Source organism: Aquila chrysaetos, chromosome 2 (assembly GCF_900496995.4).
Source record: "Aquila chrysaetos chrysaetos chromosome 2, bAquChr1.4, whole genome shotgun sequence".
In the NCBI taxonomy this organism is placed as follows: Eukaryota; Metazoa; Chordata; class Aves; order Accipitriformes; family Accipitridae; genus Aquila; species Aquila chrysaetos.
The window spans coordinates 44,931,662-44,951,846 of record NC_044005.1 but is presented as its reverse complement, the minus strand read 5'-3'; the positions used below and the strand labels follow the sequence as shown (position 1 = coordinate 44,951,846).

The window sequence follows — 20,185 nt, the reverse complement described above, 5'->3', positions numbered from 1 at the left end:
AATCAACTGAGATTAATTATTTAACAACAGTTTCTTGCATTGCCAACCCTATGTATTAAAATGCCAAATCGTGCCACAGAGGATCGTAAAACTGGCTTTAACGATGATGTCCAGTGAAAGCCTGTTTTCTTTTAAATGCAGCACAGAGACCAGAAGGCACACAAGACAGTTGTTCAAGCGTTAATTTCCACTCCTACAGGCAACGACCCTAGCTCTGGTTTTAGAGTATCCGAGACTCACACACAATCAGCTGTCTCCGGACACCGCGGCTGTAAGGAAAACACCAAACAGCCGAACACTTGTCACGAACGGAGGGAAAAAATGAAACGTTTCTCTTAGATAGCAACATGTATGCTGGGCAAAGGGCTCGTGAGAGAGGTGCTTAGAGGCTTTCCGTTTCTGAAGGGTCTTTGGCAAACGGGTTTGGGAGAGGGAGAAGGGCTCTGTCGCTTGTCTTGGGTACAGACAGCTGGCACAAGCCGGGAAGCGGTGGCAGCGCACGGGGGAACCGCTCAGCCACCGGAGGATACCGGGCAGCGCTGCGGCGGGCAGCCGAGAGCCCGGAGCGATGCTCCTTGGCGGCGCTGCGGGAGTTGGGACAGCGAGAGCCCCGAGGACCGGGGCCGCTTTAGGAAGGGCTTCCCCGCCCGCGGTGAGGGAGCCGCAACCGCCGCAAGGGCGGAGAGGGGCCGGGGGTTCGTGGCGAGCCCGGGGGTCTCGCCGCGGTGCCGGGCGGTAGCCCCAGGGGGTGGTGACGGGGGGTGTGTGTGTGTGGCGGGGGGGGGGGTGTCTCGCTCTACAGAGCCGCGGCCCCGGGGACCGCCTCTGCCGCGCCGAAAGTTTGCGAACTGCCTCGGCGCTGGGGGGGAGCGGGGCGGGGGCTGCCCCGGCGGGGCTCCTCCTCCGGGGCCGGGCCTGGGCCGGGCGGAGCGGGGAGGGAGCCCCCAGCCCCGGGAGCTGCCGCGGCTGCGGAGGGAGCGAGCGGCGGCCGGGCCGGGCCGGGGTGCTGCGCGCAGGAGGAGCCCGGGACGTCGCTGCGGGCGGCCCGGGCGCGGGGCCGGGGGGCTGCCACCATGAGGCGGCGCGGCGGGGGTTGCCTCTTGCCCGCGCCCCCGCAGCTCTTGCTGCTGCTGCTGGGAGCGCTGCTCCGCGCCAGAGGTAAGCGGCTGCCGCGGCGTCCTCTGCCCCGCGGCGGCGCGGGGGGGAGCCCGGCCGCCGTCCCGGGCTCGGCGGCGGGGAGCCTTGCCCGGGCGGGGAACCCTGCCCCGCCGCGCCGCTCACCTGCCCGCGCTCGCCGAGCGGGGAGCCCTGCCCTGCCGTGCTCCGCCGCCGCGCTTTGTCCGTGCCCCGTCCCGCGGCCGGACGCGGGGCTCTCGCCTTCCCCGTGCCCTGGCGCGGCGGGCCGGAGCCGGCGGGGTCCCCCGGCAGGCCGGGGCGCGGGGTCCCGGGGCGGCGCGGCGTTGCCCTGGCCCGGCCCGGCGGCAGCCGGAGGGTCCCCGCCGCCCACGCGGCCGCTGCCCCCCGCGGAAGTTTGGCGGCGGCGGGCGCGGGCTTTGTTCCCGCGGTGCGAGCGGCGGGCCGGGCCGGGGCGGGCGCGCAGGTTGCCTCGGAGGCTGCCGTGCCCGGCGTGTCGGGACAGCCGCCGCTCCGGAGCAGGAATGCAGCCGCGCACCCGCCGCGACGGGCCCCTTAAAGGTACAGCCCGGCTCCGCGGCGGCGCCCCGGGCTACCTGCCTCGGCTCGCCTCGCTTCGCCTCGGCGGGGACTGGAAGTCCTCCCGCAGCGCCCTGGCAGAGCGGGGCCGGGGCAGGAGCGGTACCAAAAATAGTGGCGAGGGGAGGGGTTCGCTGCGGTCTTAGCGAGCAGGGAAGCGGTTCCATGAAGTCTCGCCGGTGAAAACTTATCTTTGTGGTTGCTCTATCAACTGAAAAGCAATTGCTGTTTCTTCGTCTTGTGCGGTATTTTACAAGGGCGCCCGGTGGAGGAGGACACATCTAAACGCCTCGCGGAATTGTTTATAAGGAGTTGGAAGGCTTTTGGGGGAGGGGTGTGGAGAGGAGATACCTACCTCGTTTCCCTCCCTTCACTCCTTTGGCAGCTGCTGTATAATTTCATCCATCCGTTTTCTCCTATGCTACTCTGAAATTACGGGAAGCATTTGCAGTAGTGCTGCTGACCTCCATCATTCTGCAAGTATTGCCTCTGGGGCACAATCACGTGGAGTTTGGGTTTCACGTAATATTATTTCTCTTCTAACAAGAAGCCTAATTGCAGGTAGTCTTTGAAGAAGGTGCTAAACCAGCTTGGAAAGGCTGCAGTTCTGTGTATCAGAAAATCTGCTTTTTAGAAACCAGAAGTACTCTTAAGTTCCCAAGTGCCACACAGATACTTAGCTGCAGTCTAGGAGCGAGAAGGATCTAAAGCATAGATCTTAGTGTAGGTGCAGATCTGGATGTGTTTTATTTTGGCTGTTACCCAGGTGCTCCTAGTTAATGTGTCTGGGCTGTTAACAGCCATGTGGGGGATGTCTGATTGTAAAGTGCAGGTTTACTCGTAGGTGGTTGTGCCTTGATATCTCCCGGACACTTTTTATGGCAGTTTGTCTCTCTTTCAAGTAGTTCTCCCATCAGTGCACTTTCCTGTACTTTCTCATCGAATGAACGTGAGTTTGTGATTGGATGTGCCAACTGCTTCCAGAAGTGAGTATCCTCTTTCCTTCACAGGAGGATACGCTTTGCAATAAGAACACAATTCCTGAGCAATTTTTTTCCTATTTGAAGCAAGGAAAAACATGAGGAGGTGTCAGTAAGGAGGTGGCAGAGAAGATGCCAAAGTTTGTGATAGTTGGTGTTCCTCCCCTTAGCTAGAAGTTTTTCATCATTGTCCCTTAGAAGTACCTGCAGGGATGGTATACAAGCTTAACTGTCACAAAGCATGCACAGCCACAGAACTCGTGATGCCAAACAGGTAAATTGTTAGAAGAGCTTGGTTGTTTACCACTGTGCTTCAGTAGAGGAGCAGGTAAAGCAAACAAGTCTGCAAGATTGACCTTTGACCCTCTTTTGGTGGATAGTGGCAGATAAAACTGGAGAAGTCTGCCAAAAAAAAAAAAAGGTCTGCAAGTATCTTGAGCTCTTGGAAAAATGCATTGCAGGTAAAAACAGGTATATAGAGAGAATTTAAAGCTAATGGTGTGCGCTGCTGGTGTGTGGTGATGAAGAAGGGCCTGATGTTATGATGGTCTGTGTTAATATAAATACAGAATGTCACAGAACCTGTCTGGGTGATGTGCTTGCAGTTCCGGCTCCTGGAGCTCTGCCAGAAAAACACATGGCTAATATCAGCTTTACTCCCCAAACATCTTGACTACATTTTAAAGTCACTAACTTGAATGTGATACCTCTATAGAAATAGAGTTTGCAGTGGGAATCATGATCTCCACTATGTGTGCTTGGCTTTGCGATTGGTTCTGCAGCTCTCAGCCAAGTGTAAAACGGCTGTTTCCCTGTTGTCAACTTGGAGCTGATAATGTTCTACTTCCTGGGTGTGCTGAGAGTGCCTGGGTTTACTGTTGATCAGGTTGGATGATATCCATAGATCTCATGATCACCCTGAATTTTCTTGACTGTTTCTTTTTGTCAAAGTGGTGGCGGCACTAAGTAACATACCCACTCTTCGAAAATGAAAAGTAAGGTGCTGCAGGAGGCTGATAAGTGGTGGTGGTTGGTTTTTTTGTTTTTGTTTTTGTTTTGGGTTTTTTTAAACAATTCTGTGTCTACTAAAAGCATTAGTGGAGAAGCATAAAGCATCAATCTTCCAGTACGAAGTTAACATTATTGTTTCATTTATTTAGTGTAGATAAGCAATTTTCTTTTATATTTTCTTTCCAAAATCATTCAGTTGTGAGCTTTAGCACTGTCTTCTGCCATAGAGAATCCCTTCTTGCATCCTGGGAGTGTGGGTGTATGCAGCAACCAAATTAATAGGTGCTTAGTTACGTAAAGTGCTTGGATTTCCAGAGTGTTTTGTGAACCTTGAAGAGGGATATTCTGTTCATGTGGGCCACAAAATGGGATTTCAGAAAACTTGGAGCTATTTCTCTACACTGTGTTCATTGAAGTTACAGAAGAAAAAGTGGTTGGCTATAAACATTATCCAGTTTTTTGTAGTTCAAACCAGAAGGCAGTACTTGCTGTACGTTAAGTAGAAGAAGAAATTGAAGTGATTTGTATTTTGTTTTTACTCCTAAAAACCTGTAGTTCTCCAGACTGGTGAAATTAACATTAAAAAACAATTAAAACATTCATTCTGTGAGAATGATCTGTAGTCTGATAGTCCTCTTGAATCTTCCTGCGCTCTTGTGAAATAGGCAAATATTATCCTTGTTTTGTAAATGTGGGAAGTGAAGTAGAAATTGTCTTGCCCAAGGCCAACCCCGTTTGCCCTAGAATGCAACTTACCATTGAGCACAATAGAATATATGCTTCATAACACTTATAAAAGCTGATAAAGAGATGTTATCTTAAAAACCAGTCAAGGTTTTAAAAATAGGTTTAAAAAGTAAGTGCACGTCCTACACCTTCGTTGAATTCTTCTGCTGCTTGTGACTTGTAGCTATTTCTCTTTTTACTAATATTTCTATTTCTCTTGCTGATGATCAAAAGATTCATAAAACCACAGAAATTTTACTGACTCTCTGTTGGAAAGGGTGAACTGGTAAGTAAAGTGTTGTTAAAAGAAACATGTAACAAAAGTGGACACTTTATTTCTCTAGTCCTCTGTTATTTCCACCTTAACTATTTGAGATGTTATCTCAAAGAGCTTTACATAATAAAGTGATATATACGCACATGCACGCACATTTAAACTGACCATCTTTTAAGGTGTCTGGCTTTACCTGATACGACATCCAGAGCTGGAGCTCTGGCATACGGCAAACCCATTCCATTAATTGGCATACTGTATTTAGTGGCTGTCTGTGTTTCACACAAATCATGGCAGAGAACTCTAATTGTAATTGTCGTCCATGAATCTAATGTGCGTGATGGTTAGGCTCTTGCTTTTGTGTCTGTAGTGCCTGTGGTTATTTGCCATGGCTGTTATGTTAGGCGTTACTCTTTTACGGGATTTTGTTGTCTCTACTGCGTGAAGACTGGGCAATGTAATGCTTCTTGAATCTCTTCTTTCTGTATGGTCTTCCCTGTAGATTTCCATTTCTCTGTACTAAAGATGGGAACTATATGGATCTAGGGGCTTGTGATTCTGTAGGCTTGTGGTTTATTCATGCTGTATATCTGGTTGCTCTAGGACTGTTACCTTGGGTGTATTTGGCTGCCATCCTGTTGTGGGTGAGTTCATGTTCAGGTTTTTCAGCTTTCCAGGCATTTTTTTGCCTTTGTGATGCAGGACTGCCTGTTAAATGCTGAAGTATTCCAGCCTGTATATTTAGTCTGTGAGGCTCTTGAGCTGCAGTCGGTGCTTCTGTGAGGAGTAGAACTCCTTCTTGGCTGCTGTGAGCCTAGGTGAAAGGAAAATAAGTTTTCTTAAAGACTTTATTAACATCGAACAGAGCTGATGTTTGTGGACTTATGCCTTGCTAAATTGTGGATGGCTGAAACTCCTCATATCAAGGAATTGTGTTTATTGTTTCAAATAGAAGAAAAAGAAAAAAGGGGATTGAACACTCGTGAGCCTGATTCTGATGGTATGAGATACATGCCTATAGCAGGATGCTTAATGTTAGCACAACTTTGGGCTGTGAAAAGTAGTAATAGAAGCTTTTGTTTTTCATGAGCTTCTTAGGTCGTTAGGTTTTTCTGTATTTAGCCACCAGTCAGCAAGTAACAAACCATTAAGATCAACAGACAGTACTGTATATGCATATTCAATGTTTGTACTGCAAATTGCAGTTTTGTAAAAAAATGTATGACCGAAGACCGTGCAGGCTCTTGCTTCTCAAGCTGTTACATGTTAATAGCAACTTTCTGATGTTGCAATACCCAGAACTAAGAAGCACCAGATTTTTCCCCTGAATGGATTAGGATGAGAATAAAATTTACCTCCCTGTACTATAGTGATGAAGTTATTTAAAGAAATGTTGTCCAGCAAAGCTTCCAGTAAAGAATGTGTTTGCCTGAAAACAGACCCCATATTCTGTAGTGTCAAGGTGAAGTTTTACTCCTGGAGTTAAATTTACCAGCAGTGAGACTTTATCATGACTCCAGACAGGGGAGACCTCTCTCCTGGCTGCCAGCATGGTGACTTCCTTCGTATGCCCTGGCAGGGCATAGTCTTCTGTATCTCTTTGTTACTGCCTGACAGCCCCTCCCAGCTGCTGGAGCTTTCTGTTTCTATTGCATAGCAGCAGTTCTTTAATCAGAAATCTTGTTAGTATTCAAGGATAATTGATCCGACTCTCTGGTAGGGGGTGGGGACCCAGCCTTGCATCCTTCTCCTACTTGCCACCCCCAGTTTGACCCCTGTTGTCTCTTTGTTTTCTCCTGTTAAGTTTGTGCCAGTGATGTGTGTGTGTGCTGTTTTTCCAAGCAGCCTGAAGTTGGCTGTAACCAAGAGCAGCAGTTAAATAGAGCCCGATTTCCCCGCTTCCTGGCGTTTAGTTGTTCAGCTCCATTTTCTGGTCTTCTGTGTTTTTGATTTGCAGAGAAGGAACTTACTTGGTGCCCCCGGGCATCTCTTAAACCCATTAGAAAAAACTCCATTATTTCACTGTACTTAGAAATCCTCCTCCTTTAGTCCCAGCATCCATCAAAATAATGTATCCTCTGTAAGGCCCTCTGGAAAATGTTTAATAGGATCTTTTCAAACTCAAGGAGAGTTCCAGTTGGGAAGGGGGAGGGGAGAAGGCTAATGGAAGATCTGACTGTGACTTGCAGTAAGCCTGAACTTGGCCTGTGTCAGCTCTCCCTTCACCTCCATGCTGAGGGAGTGCTGAACAGAGTGGATCCAACACTGGGATCAAAGCTGGAAACAAAAGGCTTTGGGAGAAAAATTTCCCGTCTGGCCAAGAGGCAGCCACACAAAGGTGGTGCATAATTTATCATTCGAGGTTTATTTCTGCTGTGCTCCTTCTGGAGAGGGAAGGAAAAAAGAAGTGACTCTCCTGCTGTTTCAAAGGGGATAAGTGATGGCTTTGGAGACTTGAGGCAGGAAGGAGCTAGAGATACCATGGAAAAACTTTTTCAGTGCAGTCTGTACCCAGCTCCTCTCTTCTCAAACACGGTCAGACATTATTTCTGTTGGGAGGGAATCCTATTCTTGCCTTTTGAAGTTTCAAAGAGTGAGTACTTTTAACTTCTCTGGTCATTCTCAAGTCTCAGTGTATGGAGTGGTGCTGCTCTTGGCAAAATTAAGTTCTTTGAATTTCTGAGGTGTTTTTCTTACCTTAAGGATCATTCTAAGTGCTGTGGCTCTGTGTAACATGGAGGAGGAGGCTACATTTGCCCCAAAGGGTTTATAGTCTAAATTGGACATCTGACATCTGATAAGGATCAGGGATATGATAATTCTAGAGGGATAGATAAGGTCCAATATTAAAATAGCATAGCTTTCTAATTAAATTTCCTTTAGCTTTGGTTTAATGGGAAAAGCTTCTGAAAGTTTTTCATTCCAATCACTTCTTAGAACAAGGATAGAGAGGGGTTTTTGGGTAGGAGTTGGCATCAAAGACTACTGCAAGCTGGTAACTGTGGAAATAAGGATGAGGAAGCAGATGCAAGAGTAGTGTAAACCATGAGAAGAAGGGAGGGGGATATAGGAGTACAGATATTAACAGAAGCAAAGATAGGCATTTTGAAAATGAGAGCCAAGGACTTGAGCTGGCAAAGGAACAGAAGAGCTGTGTAAGGAGATCCAAGTGGAATAATTATATGGGATCTGATGGCAGAAAGAGTTGTTAATTAGGTAGTATAAAAGATGGAAATTTTGAAAGTGAAGATGAGCATTGAGCAGAATTTAACTGCTGAGGCAGGGAAAGACTTATTTTAGTAATGATTTAAAGGAGGATGTGACAACTTGTTAGGGACCCTCAACAGTACAGCCCCTGACCTAGTGGGGTGATTTTATGAAATATCAGGAGTTTAGCAATGGGGACAACGGTAGAAAGGGAGACTGATATTGGCATAGTGCTGAGATGGTGAGCCCATGAGATAGAGGTGGTGATGGAGCTATCTGCAGCGGTGGAATGTGGGACCTGTCAGGCTTGGGAGCGCGTACAGCCAGAAGGAGTTTTGAGTGGGATGTCTGGGAAGGTATTTTGGAGGACAGTCCTGTCTGGAAAGTGTATGAAATGGGAGGGCAGAGTTGAAGAGAGAAGCTAGGAGGTTGGAGGTAATTGCTTGGAAAAAGACGTAAAGTGAGAATAGGAGATTACTCTGGGTTTGGAAAGGAGTCTGGGTACAGAAGCAACAAGACTGGTGGCAGAAAATAACACCTTTCCTGGAAAAGGAGGCTACTTCTCTTCCTCTTCTCCATTAAGAATTGCTATGTGAAGGAGTGAGTCACTAGTGAGAACTGTTAAAACATAAACATGTGATGTTCTCAGCCTCCTTCTCTGAAAGGCTCATAAGAACCATCGTGTGACTATGCAAGAAGGTTAGAGGGAAATACGCACTGTGCTCCTCTAGCCTGAATCTCCAGCTCTGTCAGTTCATTTGACTTGGTGACAGCTGGTAGTGTCTGGGAGAGGTTCTTGCCTAAGGTGCAGCCATTCACTGTAGCAGAACCGTGTCCCATGGAATCTAGGATTAGAATAAAATAAAGACACGCCTTCATTTTTTTCTTTGTGCTCCCACCCAATTTTAGTTCTGAATTTACATAACTGCTGAGTAGTCAAAATCCTTTCTTTGCAGCTCTGAGGACAGGGAAAAAAATATGAAGTCTCAGGATTGTCATTTCCTGCTTCTGTTCCAAGCTCCTGAGGTTGAACCAGGAGGTGGGATAATTCTCTGAAGTAAAATGGCATTTGTTAAGAGGAAGCCAGCTTTACTGCTGTCCCTTCTTTGTGATTCAGAGTTTGCAACTTCTTCAGGCTTGACAAATTTAGGAAATGAGGTTTTTGAGGCCTCAGAGATTGTGTTCTTCTGACCGTGATTTTTGAAGCCTGTTACTCTTGAAAAGCCTGAGTTGAGTTTCTTACGGCTGGAGGACATGCCCCTTATTTGTGCTGCCTTTTTAAAAGAGCCTTGATCAATGTAGTACCTATTAGCATGAGGAGAGACATAATGGGTCTGGCTGTGAGAGAAAACTGAAGAGTTTGCAGCATGGGAAAGGGAGATAGATTGGAGGCTGCCATTCTGGAGGCTTTAATAGCCAAGAAGCAGGAGAGGATAGTCATTGGCAAATAGGGATGCTAGTGGACCATCTGCATTTTTGTCATGGATCTCAAATAGAAGTATTCAGTGTCTAAATCTTAGAAAGCATGATGTGGGAATAGGTGGGAGACTAGGTCAGGTCTCCTAACAAGGGCACTAATCGTTGCCCTGCAAACAGACCTAAGTTTAATACAAGGAAAGAGCAGGCTGATTTCAGAGCCGTATCCATGCAGAGTCAAAGTGGTAAAGGGATTTTTCTTGGGCATTGACTTGGAAACGGGGAAGGACTGAATTGGGCTGGTTGGTGAGGTTACAGCCCTTTCCTATCTTTGCTAGGCCTTAGGAAAGGCTGCCCCTGGGTCTGAGTTCTTTCCTGTAGCAGTGAACGGCTGTTGCAACAGGGTGTTGACTCACAAACAGCTGATTCCTGAGCTAAGATGTCTCCACCACAAGGGTGGTAACCTCATCTGTTGTTCCAGTTCGAGCTGTCACTGGTCATGAATCAACACTGTCTGTAGGCCTTTGTTCACTGCATTTTTGAGTGTAAGGAAGAATTCAGACCTGCAGTCAGCATTACCTTAAATAACAGAAGGCCTTTAGGCCTTTTGGGTGTTTGTTGTTTCGTGTTTTTTTTTTTTTTTTCCAGGCCCAGGGTTCTTTTATCTGTGGAGCAGGTGGATCCCCTGCCTGTGCCTCAACTCCTCGAGAACGGCATATTTGTCATCTTTGCATCTTTGGCAGTTATGTTGAGTAATTTCTATGCTACCAGTACTCAAGCAGGGAAGAACAACCTTGTTGATCCCTGCCTTCTGCAACCTTCCACTACAAACTTCTTTGGCTTGAAGTGGCTCATCCACTCACAAGAGAAGCCCGTTGTTTCTCTTCTTTGTGACCTGCCTCCTGTGAACTGGAAGATGAGGAGATGTAATCTTCTGTTGCTCTTAGTGCAAATTCCAGACTAGAACAAAATAAGCAAATTCCTTAGGGTAAGTTTTCCAGTCAAGTGTCCCTAGAAAATGTTGTTTTTTTTTTTTTTTCATACTTCCTTTCCTGCTTGCTATGGTTAGTTCTTCACCCACAAGTCTTCAGAATTCTGGGAGCAAACGTTTAAGCTGGAAAGGAATGTCTTAAAAAAAAAAAAAAAGGGATAATTCCTCTTGATACTGTGTAGTAACTTTTTGTTAGTTGGTTGTGCTGGAGAAGCAAACTCTTGATGACAGTAATAAGTATGCTGGAGGAAGAAGAGCAACTCAGATGATAACTTTCTGAGGAATGACCCATGAGCAATTTTTGTACTGCAGATGCTTTAGAACAGACTGGCAGGGAAGAGGGGGTGGCAGGCACTTGCCTACTTTAAACGCTTGGCAAAACCCCTTGTTTAGCTTAATCGGGTACCCAAGGCCAAATCTAACACAGTTACAGCATAGAACTAATGGGAGATACAGGGCAAGTTAAATCTATGTACAATCCATCAATTATAGGATAAAAATAAACAGTACTCAGAAGCCTTCAAGCAAGGAAGGGAGTGAGGCAGAGATGACATCTTTGGTATGTGCATCTTGACTTACCCGCTCAGGCGAAACAGCCTCTGAGCTCAGGCTTCCGATTAAGTGACTGGGACAGCTGCCAAAACACCTACGTTTGCTAGCTAATGTACTGCAGTGCATTGGTCCTGCAGGTTAATCTGGGAAAGGCATGGAGTGATATCTGGGTTTGTTTTGGGCTTTTTCTTGAACGATGTCATAACAACATGCTCTGCATCCTGTATGTCAAGATCTTAAAATAAATGTGGTGGCAATGCTAAAACTGCCTATTAAAGTCTTTTGAGAAAAGAGGGCCATCACCATTACGCCACAGAAGACCAGATATGCCTAGGGAGCCAGCTTTTCTGACCTTGCGGGCTGCATACCAAAGCCTTTAAGGTATGTGCTATATGGCTCTGTGACCTTTAGAGACAAGCAGAAGGGGAGTGGCTTACAGGAAGGAAATGACAGTAACTCCATAAGGGGAGAATTATTCCGTTGCAGGATGGGACTGGGCTGGGGTGGGTATGCAGCAAGGTCCCTCTACAGCCCCGCACTAACCAGCCTCAGGAGCCCTTGCCTCCCTAAGGCTCCCTGCCAATGTGGCTGTGCTGGCTATGTAGTGGCCCTAGCAAGTAAGACATGTTTCAACTACTCAAACCATGAGTACTGAATACAATGCTGAGATTTCCCTGCTATATTATTTGACGGGAAATTAAACATTTGACTCCCACAAGAATGAACTCCAGAGCTCTGTATGTTCTTACATTGTAACCAGAGGGAAGTTAACTTTTTTATTTTCAGATGTGCAAACACATGATAGAACTAAATCTATGAAATCAGTGTAGTGATGGCGACAGATTAGAACTGGAAGGATTTCCATTGCTGATCTTTGCATAAAAAGACTTGGTTTTGGTGCTGTCTCAGCCAAAGTAGCAAAAGCTGTCTCCACCTAAAAGTACTAGAGAACCATAGACTGAAACCAAATGAAAGCGCTGTCCATTCCTACGAAAACATTGTTTCTGGGATTTGGCACTCCTTTTGAGGCTAATGAAGCAAATAACTTAATCCAAAATCCATCTGTTTGAGAAACTAGTCTGAATCTAAACCAGAACACAAGTTTCTGTAACAGAAAAAAGTCCAAACCTACTAGCCAGCTAGACTGCCACAAGTTATTGCGCAGAGTTATTATGCTGGCAGATAGTATCAAATGAAATGTGCAAAATCAAGTCATACTCTTACCAAATACTGAACTGGCATGTGCAACTTTGAGTTGGATACGGGGAGAACACCATAAATCAAACAGTAAATGTCTGGGAAAGAGAAGTAAAAGGAGAAACTGACAAGGAAAACTTCTAATCCTGTGAGTAAAGTATAAAAGAAGATTAGAAAGAGCAAGAGAACACTTAGCTCACTAGAAATAAACCATTATTCCTTGGAATATTTGCATTTCTATCATTGGACTCCATGCCATGTAGCCTTCTCTGTTGAAACCTCTGTGGAGGCAGGCATTTCATTTGTTGAATCCACTTCTGGGAGAAACTCAAGTGTGCTGTCTCTTACATGTGGGTAACACTTGCAGAGCTTGTTTTGCCAATAAAAGTGTCTTTGAATTGACTGTGGTGGGATGTGGTGTGAGTTCTGATGCAACATGAGGCTCTTTGTAAGTGCAGATTTTTATGAGAACCCGTCTCTAAAATCTCTAGTAATTTTGTTTTCTTGTTGCTGTTGCGAATTGGCTCCTTCCTTTCTGTGGTCCATTGTTGTACGGTTGATGTTTGGAAATGAAATGTCTTCCATCTGGTTAAGAAATTTGATTTATCCTTGGAGGCCTGAACTGCTGCCTTTGCTAGTAGGAAATAAACAAAGTTCCAACTGTCCCTAATTATCACCCACTTGCCTTCCTGCGGATCCATGTCTCTTGCAAGGGCACTAGAAGAAATGACTTATGGATTATGAATTGCGTTTTCCTGTCCTCTATTCCTTCACCTCTACCAACTTAGTCCTTTCCTCCTGTTTAAACTTTGTAAATTAAACATACTACTTAGAACGATTAAACAATGGGCTGGACAGTGGAGATGTGGCTTGCCTGGACTGCAGTCCGTGGCTTGTTACAGGTGACATTAGGAAGGTAACTGCAAATGACTTAAAAGGGCACGTTACTGATTTGGAGTAGAGTTCAGTATAATCTCGCTTTAGGGGAAACATTGTCTTCAAAATACAGTTTTAGGGTAATATAAAGCCCATGTTTTGGAATATCAGAATCAGAGGAATTTTTGCTCCTGCTGTCTTTTGCTTTCAGTAAACTTGATATCTCTCTGAGAGAGATTGATTTTTTTGTTGTTGTTGTTTTGGTGGGGGTATTAGGATGTTGTCACTGCTGAGGATTGTTCTCTGCCTGCAATGTATGTGGCTTGGCCTCTAGCTGCAGGGCTTCCTTGACCGATGGGGTGTGGTTTCATGTTACACCTAATCTAGTGTAACTGTGGGTTGCCCCACAGGAGCGGTCTCGCCCCCTTGTCCCTTTGATTAGGTCTGTGTGTCTGTCTGCTGGATGAATCAGTTCAGCTTGTTGATCTGTCACAGAACTTGCTGCAAAATGGTGAAACCAGTGACACCACAGGTTGTGTGGTATTGGCAAGCCGAAGAGAATTGCTCTTCAGTGAGCTGATCAGTATAGACCTGATGGAAGGATGGAGGGAGCAAGACCAACCTTTTTTTGGCACTGGCTTGCTGCTGCATTTCTTTGCCTTAACAGTAATTTGGAAGGACTTTCCCTGGAAACAAGGGAAGGTAAAAATTCAAGCCCAGTATTCAGTTTCTATGGCTCATGTAAGCATAGGCCTCTTTATTGTATTGTACTTGTATGACAGTCTTACTGCTGTGTTAGTGTCAAAGTGTGGTGAAAGATCAACCTATAGATGTTGCAACTGGTGCAGTACGTTAATTGGTGATGCCTTTTGTGGTCGAAACTTCTATTCATTAAGACTTGAAGCAAAGACCTACTATCTTGTTTTACTTGGGCTAACACAGACTTATGTTCTGAGTTGTTGCCAGAGAAATTTGTCAATCTAAATATGAAAAGCTTTATCCCCTTGCTAGTGCCTTGACTCTTCTTCCTTAATCTTGCCTTTTAAATGACTGATGTCTAGCAAAGAGTTGTTTTTTGACCCTTATTTGCAGAATCTGGATCCAAGTTTTGCTTGCTTTCCTCACCCCTCTCCACTAATGCAGTGGTGTGTTGTGGTTTGACAAGCCTGGCCATGCACACAAAAGGAGGCACGATCCCACCCTCCTTCTGTTGATGCAGAAATGGCAGTGCTGATGCTAAGTGCCTGGTTAGTCAAAGGAAGACAGTGCTAGCTGTTTGGAAACATCAGCTGCCTAAACGGCCATTCCTGTTCTCCCTGAATGAGTATGTGGCAGGCTGAAGGGGTAGATCTACATGGGCTGAATGTCACACATGAGTTGTCAATTGGATCATGTAAAGATTCACTCTGATGGAAATCAGAGCTTCACAGTGTTACATGCAGTGTGTGCATACAATAAGGACAGTCCCAACTCTGAAGAGTTCATAATTTCTACATGTAATAAATTGACAGATGTATCGAATAATGAGGAAAAAAACCACAATGAAATACTGATTAACATAGTAAATAGAGGCTCCACTTAAATGCTTTGCCTTTTAGTCTGTATATTGATACTCCTTGTCCTGTCCTCTCCATCCTTAAAATATCTTTCTGTTGAAGATGCCATTCTGTAATCTTTTTTTTCCCTCCTCTGACATGCTGCATTTGATTTTTGATTTGACAATTTGACGGTTTGATGCATTTGTGTCTGGAGTCTGATACTGGGAGAGTGAAAATTCTTCTCAGATGTAATACCCTTCTAAGAGGATCTAGTTGCTGTTTTGGTCCTAGATAGTGCATGTTCCTGTTAGCTGCCAGTGTGTTCAATAAATGGTTAGCATTAGTCTAATGAGGGGTATCATACCTGAATCCAGCTCACAAAGATCTCTTCTGCCTCTGTGACTCTTCCACCCTTTCCCCTATCCTGACTGTAGCAGCTCTTAGGATGGATTGCAAATGGATATTTAACCATATAACCACAAAGGTCAAGAAATTTGAGAACAGAGGCATAACTTGGACTTGGTTAGGAATCCAAGTGTTAAACCCTGGATTCCTGACTTGGAATAGTTTAGCTGTGGCCAACTTTAAATAATAATTATTGAATGTTCCTTTTTGCTGCTTTGTAGCAGCAAGCTAAATTGCTGGGTAGAATTCTGTAAATATCTAATTGGCTTCAGTGGCCATATTTACCCAATAGCTTAAGTGTTTTTCCCCATAACCTTTGGAGATCATCTGTACAGAACTTAACTTGGAAGTGTCCTCTTTGCAAGCTGTGACATAAAGGTTCTGTCTGATTGTTGGGCCAGGTGTGCTAATGGCTAGGTCTTTGGTTTGGTGTGGTTTTTTTGTTTGTTTGTTTGTTTTGTGTTTTTTTTGTTGTTGTTGTTCCTCTAAGGTTAGTTGACAACTTGATTTTGGAGTCTACAGAATTTTTTCTTGCAAGGGTAAAGAACTGAACCGTGGTGACTGGTTGCTTAAGAGCTGTTTTCTTCTGCATACTGAAGTCAGTGGCTTTTTCCCAGATTAGAATGTTACATTTTTAAACATTTACTGTAGTCAAGTGTAGAATGATCTAATTCACTGTGTTTATTCCTTTTCATAAGAATTTTCAGCACAGTAGCATGTGTATCCTACTTCTAAATGTGCAAACACTTGGTAAACAGACTCTAAGAAGAAAATAACTCTTCAGTCACTGTAGTAAATATGTCTGTAAAGCCTTAAACAGGAAATGACCCCAACTGTATGTCAGTTTGGCTGGGAGGCCATGGTTCTGCAAGCAGTGAAGCAAACGGAGGAATCAAACTGGGCTGGGTGAGGAGGAGTTGGAAGATCCTTCAGATTTGCATCTTTTCACTGCTCATCGCCCACTGGACCACTTTCCCTGATCTGTTTTTTACCAGGCTGCACAAAGCTGTGCCAGCTTATGGGGGTCATGGGACTGGGAGTAGGGGAAGGAGGGCTGGGAGCTCTTTAAGCTGGCACTACTGATCGATATGAAACTACAGTCTTGAAGTTTCTTTCCCATTTTGAGCAAGTATCAGTGTGTTTCTGGAGGACCCGAGAGCTGTGTTATCACTTAAATGTAGTCAAATCAAGGCTGCTTCCTGTCCTTTGCTTATCGTGCACAGAAGAGGGTTTGTTTTGGGAGGATATCTGGCAAAGAAATCAAGAAACTAGGTTATAGCATGAAGGGCAGAAGATTATATCTTCCCCATGGAAAACAGTCATGCTCTTCTGAGGACTTGATACCTAAATCATCTTGTATGTATTTCAGTTTGCCAAATGTTTGTGCAGTTATAAGGAGGGACATGGGAATGATTTCCAGAATGCTGTTGCTGTTCATAATTCCACATTGTTTGATAGTGCACAATAAAAAATGGAGGGAGGGGAGTGAACCTCTAAGCACACTTCTCGGAATCTGGAATTAATGGACCACATTCAACCTTGGAATAAAGGACCAGGAAATGGGAAAGCTAACTGAGCTCAGCCTCTGAGGTTGAGATGTATGCTGTCATGACCGTAATGGTGTGTAGCTTAGTGGTGTACTGTGACTTCAGTAGATCTGATCTTGACTCATCAAGGCTTGTTGGCTGAAGGTCCAAATGTACCAGATGTTCTTACTTAGAGAATGATCTGTAGGAATAAATGTTATGTTCTTATAGTGTTTGGGAATAGCCATGTAAGGTACCAGAAATATTTAGCAAATTTAGTCAAGATATAAACTGCACACTAAGGCCTTTTTCCTCACCACAGAAGTACGTTTTTTTTTTTTTTTTCCTGACTGAAAAAAGTAATTTTACTGTACAACCATTCAAATGGATTACTATGTAACTCTTCAACTTAGGAGTGGAAAGAGAGGAAAAAAGTCTGTGTCCAACTGAAAAAAACTCCCAGGAACTTCTCAAGGTAGACCGTAATTACTGGAGATAAAATTCTGCTATGAATAGAAGTAACTAGACAAGTAGCCCTGTGTTCTGCCGCATCTTAACTGCTATCCAGTCATTTTAGGTAGCATTTATAGCACTGGTGGGCTTGGGTCATTCTTTGATCAGAGGAAGTACTCTATACTTGGCTGAATAACATCACTTCTTGCAATGCTCACAAATTGCCTCAAAAGCTTGATTCAACTTGATTTGTCTGTTGTACCCTACTCTCCAAAGTACAGTGGAATAACAGGAAAAATGGCTCTTGAGTCATTGCAGTAAATGCATCTCTAAGACTGAACAGAAGACACCACACTGTCTTTTCATGGGTTTTGGCCCTGAGATCATGGCTCTAGCAGAAGGCAGTATATGCCTGCATGTAGGGTGAACTTTTTCTCTGTAGGCAGAAGAGTTTAAAAGGCTTTTAAGAAGTGTCAGAAATCCTTCTTCCAGGGCTGAATGACATGTCTGCTGAAATGAATTGTGGGCTTTGTGAGGAATCTGTCTTTTATTTAGATATGCACTTCAGATCCCTGGAACCTGATCCAGGAAGTAGTATCGGAAGCAGTTCTTAATAATATTGTTAATACAGGCTCTTCTCATGAGAAAAATCCGCAGGCATCTTTAGCCTGCTTTTGTATGGAAGCAATGGTTATTTCAATATGTGTGCATATCTTCTCACCCCAAAAAACTGGTCCCAGAGATTAAAAGTTTCATGAAAACAGGCAACACAATAAAGGGAAGGCACCACAGAAGCGACTTGGCTGTGGGTGAAGATTCCTCATGAGTTTGCATTTTGTTAGACATGAAAGCATCCCCTCCCTCCCTCCATTTGGCAACAGACGCACCAAAATTGACTATTAGTGATGAATCCATCTGAAACTGGCTTTGTTAGTTCTGCTTCTCATGTAGCTATTGAGATTAATCAGGTGTGCAAGTTGGAGTCTTGCTAGACATAAGCCTATTTCCAGGTTCCCAAGTAGTGGCAGTGGTTCAAGTGGTTAGTTCACCAAGCTCAGGAGATATTTAGTCCTCTCTCGTTAGGAGGCAGAAGTCTTCAGTGGGCTTTAATTGGGTTGCACTTTAGGACTGCTCAAAAGCTTTGGCTGGTTTAGGTTGTGGCTGCTTGGCTGTAGAGTGATACTTCTGGCAAGAAGCATTTTAAACTTGTGTTCTGAACTAACTGGCTGCTGGCTGGTTCCCAAATACGAATGAGAGGTTTGGGGTGGGGTTTGGTTGTTTTTGGTTTTTTTTGTTTAAACTTGTGAAATTTTTGGACTGGATTTTATCTGTTAAGGTTCTGTTATTGTGCTCATCCCCGTCTTAAGCATCCATGGAGGCTGTGCTCTCTTGTATAGCAAGAAATTTTAACTAGGATATCTGAAATAATTACTGCTCCCAGTGATCTGTCCTGTGCCTCTGAATGGCTGAATACAAAGTAAAATATTGCAGAATGTCACAGTTTACAGCCTGGCAACTTCCATTTATTTTAGCATGCTGGATTATAAACTGGTGCTTTAGGAGCTGTGCACAGCTGTCCTGAGGTAATATCTTGCCAGATAAGATCCTCCAGATTGCTGGGTCTGGTCAGATTGAACTGAAAGGAGGCTGCAGGCATGATGCTTTTTTCCATCTGGAGACTCGAATCTCTTGGTCTTCAGGCTGTGTTACAAGGCCTGTGTGCCTCAGCCTTAAGCCTGGCCAGGGTAGAAGCTAGCTGAGGGGTTTTGCTGAGGGCGAGGAAAGAAAGGAAAGATGTCCTGTGTGCTCCCAAACCTCCTCAGCGTCTTGGAGCACAAGAGAGACATTTTGTAATGCAAGTTGAACCAGTTCTGATGGTCTTTCCTAATTAGTTACATCAGAAAGGCCAAGGATCTTTACTTCTTTTACTGATTTTTTTTTTTTTTTAAATTTCTTTTTTTCCCTGCCTTTTTTTTTTTCCACCCTTTTGTCTTGCTTTCAGTTCACCCATCTGCATCTGGTCTTGCCCAGGCAGCTGCTGCTCTATTTGTATGTTCCCTGGGGGAGCTCTGGTGCTCCTTTAAGATCTCCTGTTGCTTTGGGAATTCACCTTTTAGACATGGTGCTTCATTAGCCTCTCTCATTTATTTAGTACTGTGAGAAAAGATCTCCCTTCCCAAAAAGCAGAAGAACAAGTTTCCAGCAGCATGTGCTTGAGAGAAGAGTGTCTCTATGTAAATAGAGCAGGTTTAAAAGCCTCCCGCTATTGGCAAAGGAGCGGCTGGGGAGTTTTTGAAGGAATATTGTTCGATCGAGTTGGCACTAGGAGGCCCTTTGGAGGCAAGGGCCGAAGAACTGCCCGCTGCTCTTTCTCACCTAGGGAAGGCTTGCTCGCCGGTGAGCGGGTGAGCGGCTGCGCTGCCCCGTGCACCGTTGCCTCTCCTCCCTTCCCTTGGTCTCAGCACAGTCGCTCCTTTTTGTTGCTGCTTGTTAGAGAAAAAGAGCCATTCGGGATTTTTCGACCATTGGGTTCTGTGTTTCCTCGTTTGCCGCCCCTCTCCCCCCGCCGGGCGTTGTGGGAGAGTCGTCCCCTCTGCAGGCGATGGTGGGAACGGCCCCAGCCTCACTTATCACCAGTGACAAATCAATGGCAGCCTTCAGAAAGCTGGCCCCCAGGATCCCTGCTCGGCCCAGCTCTGGATCAGTGGGAGGCTTCCCTGGCGGATAAAGGACTCCTTGCAGCTCTGACTTGTTGCCTTAAATCTAACTGAGGAAACCTTTTCATTCTCTTCAGCAGCAGCCCCCTCCCCTCTCGATTTGTCTTGGGGAAGGTGGCGGCTGGTGGAAGGGGGGCACTTGGGGAGGCGGGGGGAGAGACGGGAGTGGGGGAGCATTGGGGTTTGTAACGGTTTTTCTGTTTCTCTTTCACAATAGTCTGGCTAGTGCATGCAGAGCTGGACTCACAAAGCCTCCCCGAAGTGCCCGGAGTCCCGCAGGGCTCCTCACAGTGCAAGTTTGCTGTGTGTATTCCTACCAACAATACAGCTGGGCCCAGCAACAGGCTCCAGCTTTGGGCAAATATTTTACAGCTTTTCCTTAATCGCTTTTGAGGAGAGGAGGGTGAGATGGGTTTGAGAGGTGGGAGGGGCAAAGAAAGTTTGTGTATGCGAGGGAGACGAAAATAGAGATGGGTGGAGGGATTTTTCTCTGGCTTCTGCTGTCCAGGCTTCTAAAGGGAGCCTTTGTCAGCATTCAGCATCCACGCTAAAGCTAGAGAGGGTTTGGGGGGCATCAGCGTTGGATCTGAGGGAGGAGGGAGA

The 20,185-nt window shown here is 45.4% G+C and overlaps 1 protein-coding gene across 3 annotated transcripts in view; it reads left to right on the top strand.

Moving 5' to 3' along the window:
• Positions 1-956: 956 nt before the first annotated feature.
• The window catches only part of LRP4 (LDL receptor related protein 4), an 84,633-nt gene continuing 65,404 nt past the window's right edge, over positions 957-20,185 (top strand). For all 3 annotated transcript variants that reach the window (XM_030003689.2, XM_030003680.2, XM_030003698.1), the window contains exon 1: positions 957-1,158. In XM_030003689.2, coding sequence (XP_029859549.1) covers positions 1,074-1,158 — 85 coding nt within the window. In that variant the 5' untranslated portion in view covers positions 957-1,073. The remainder of the gene's footprint in view (positions 1,159-20,185) is intronic.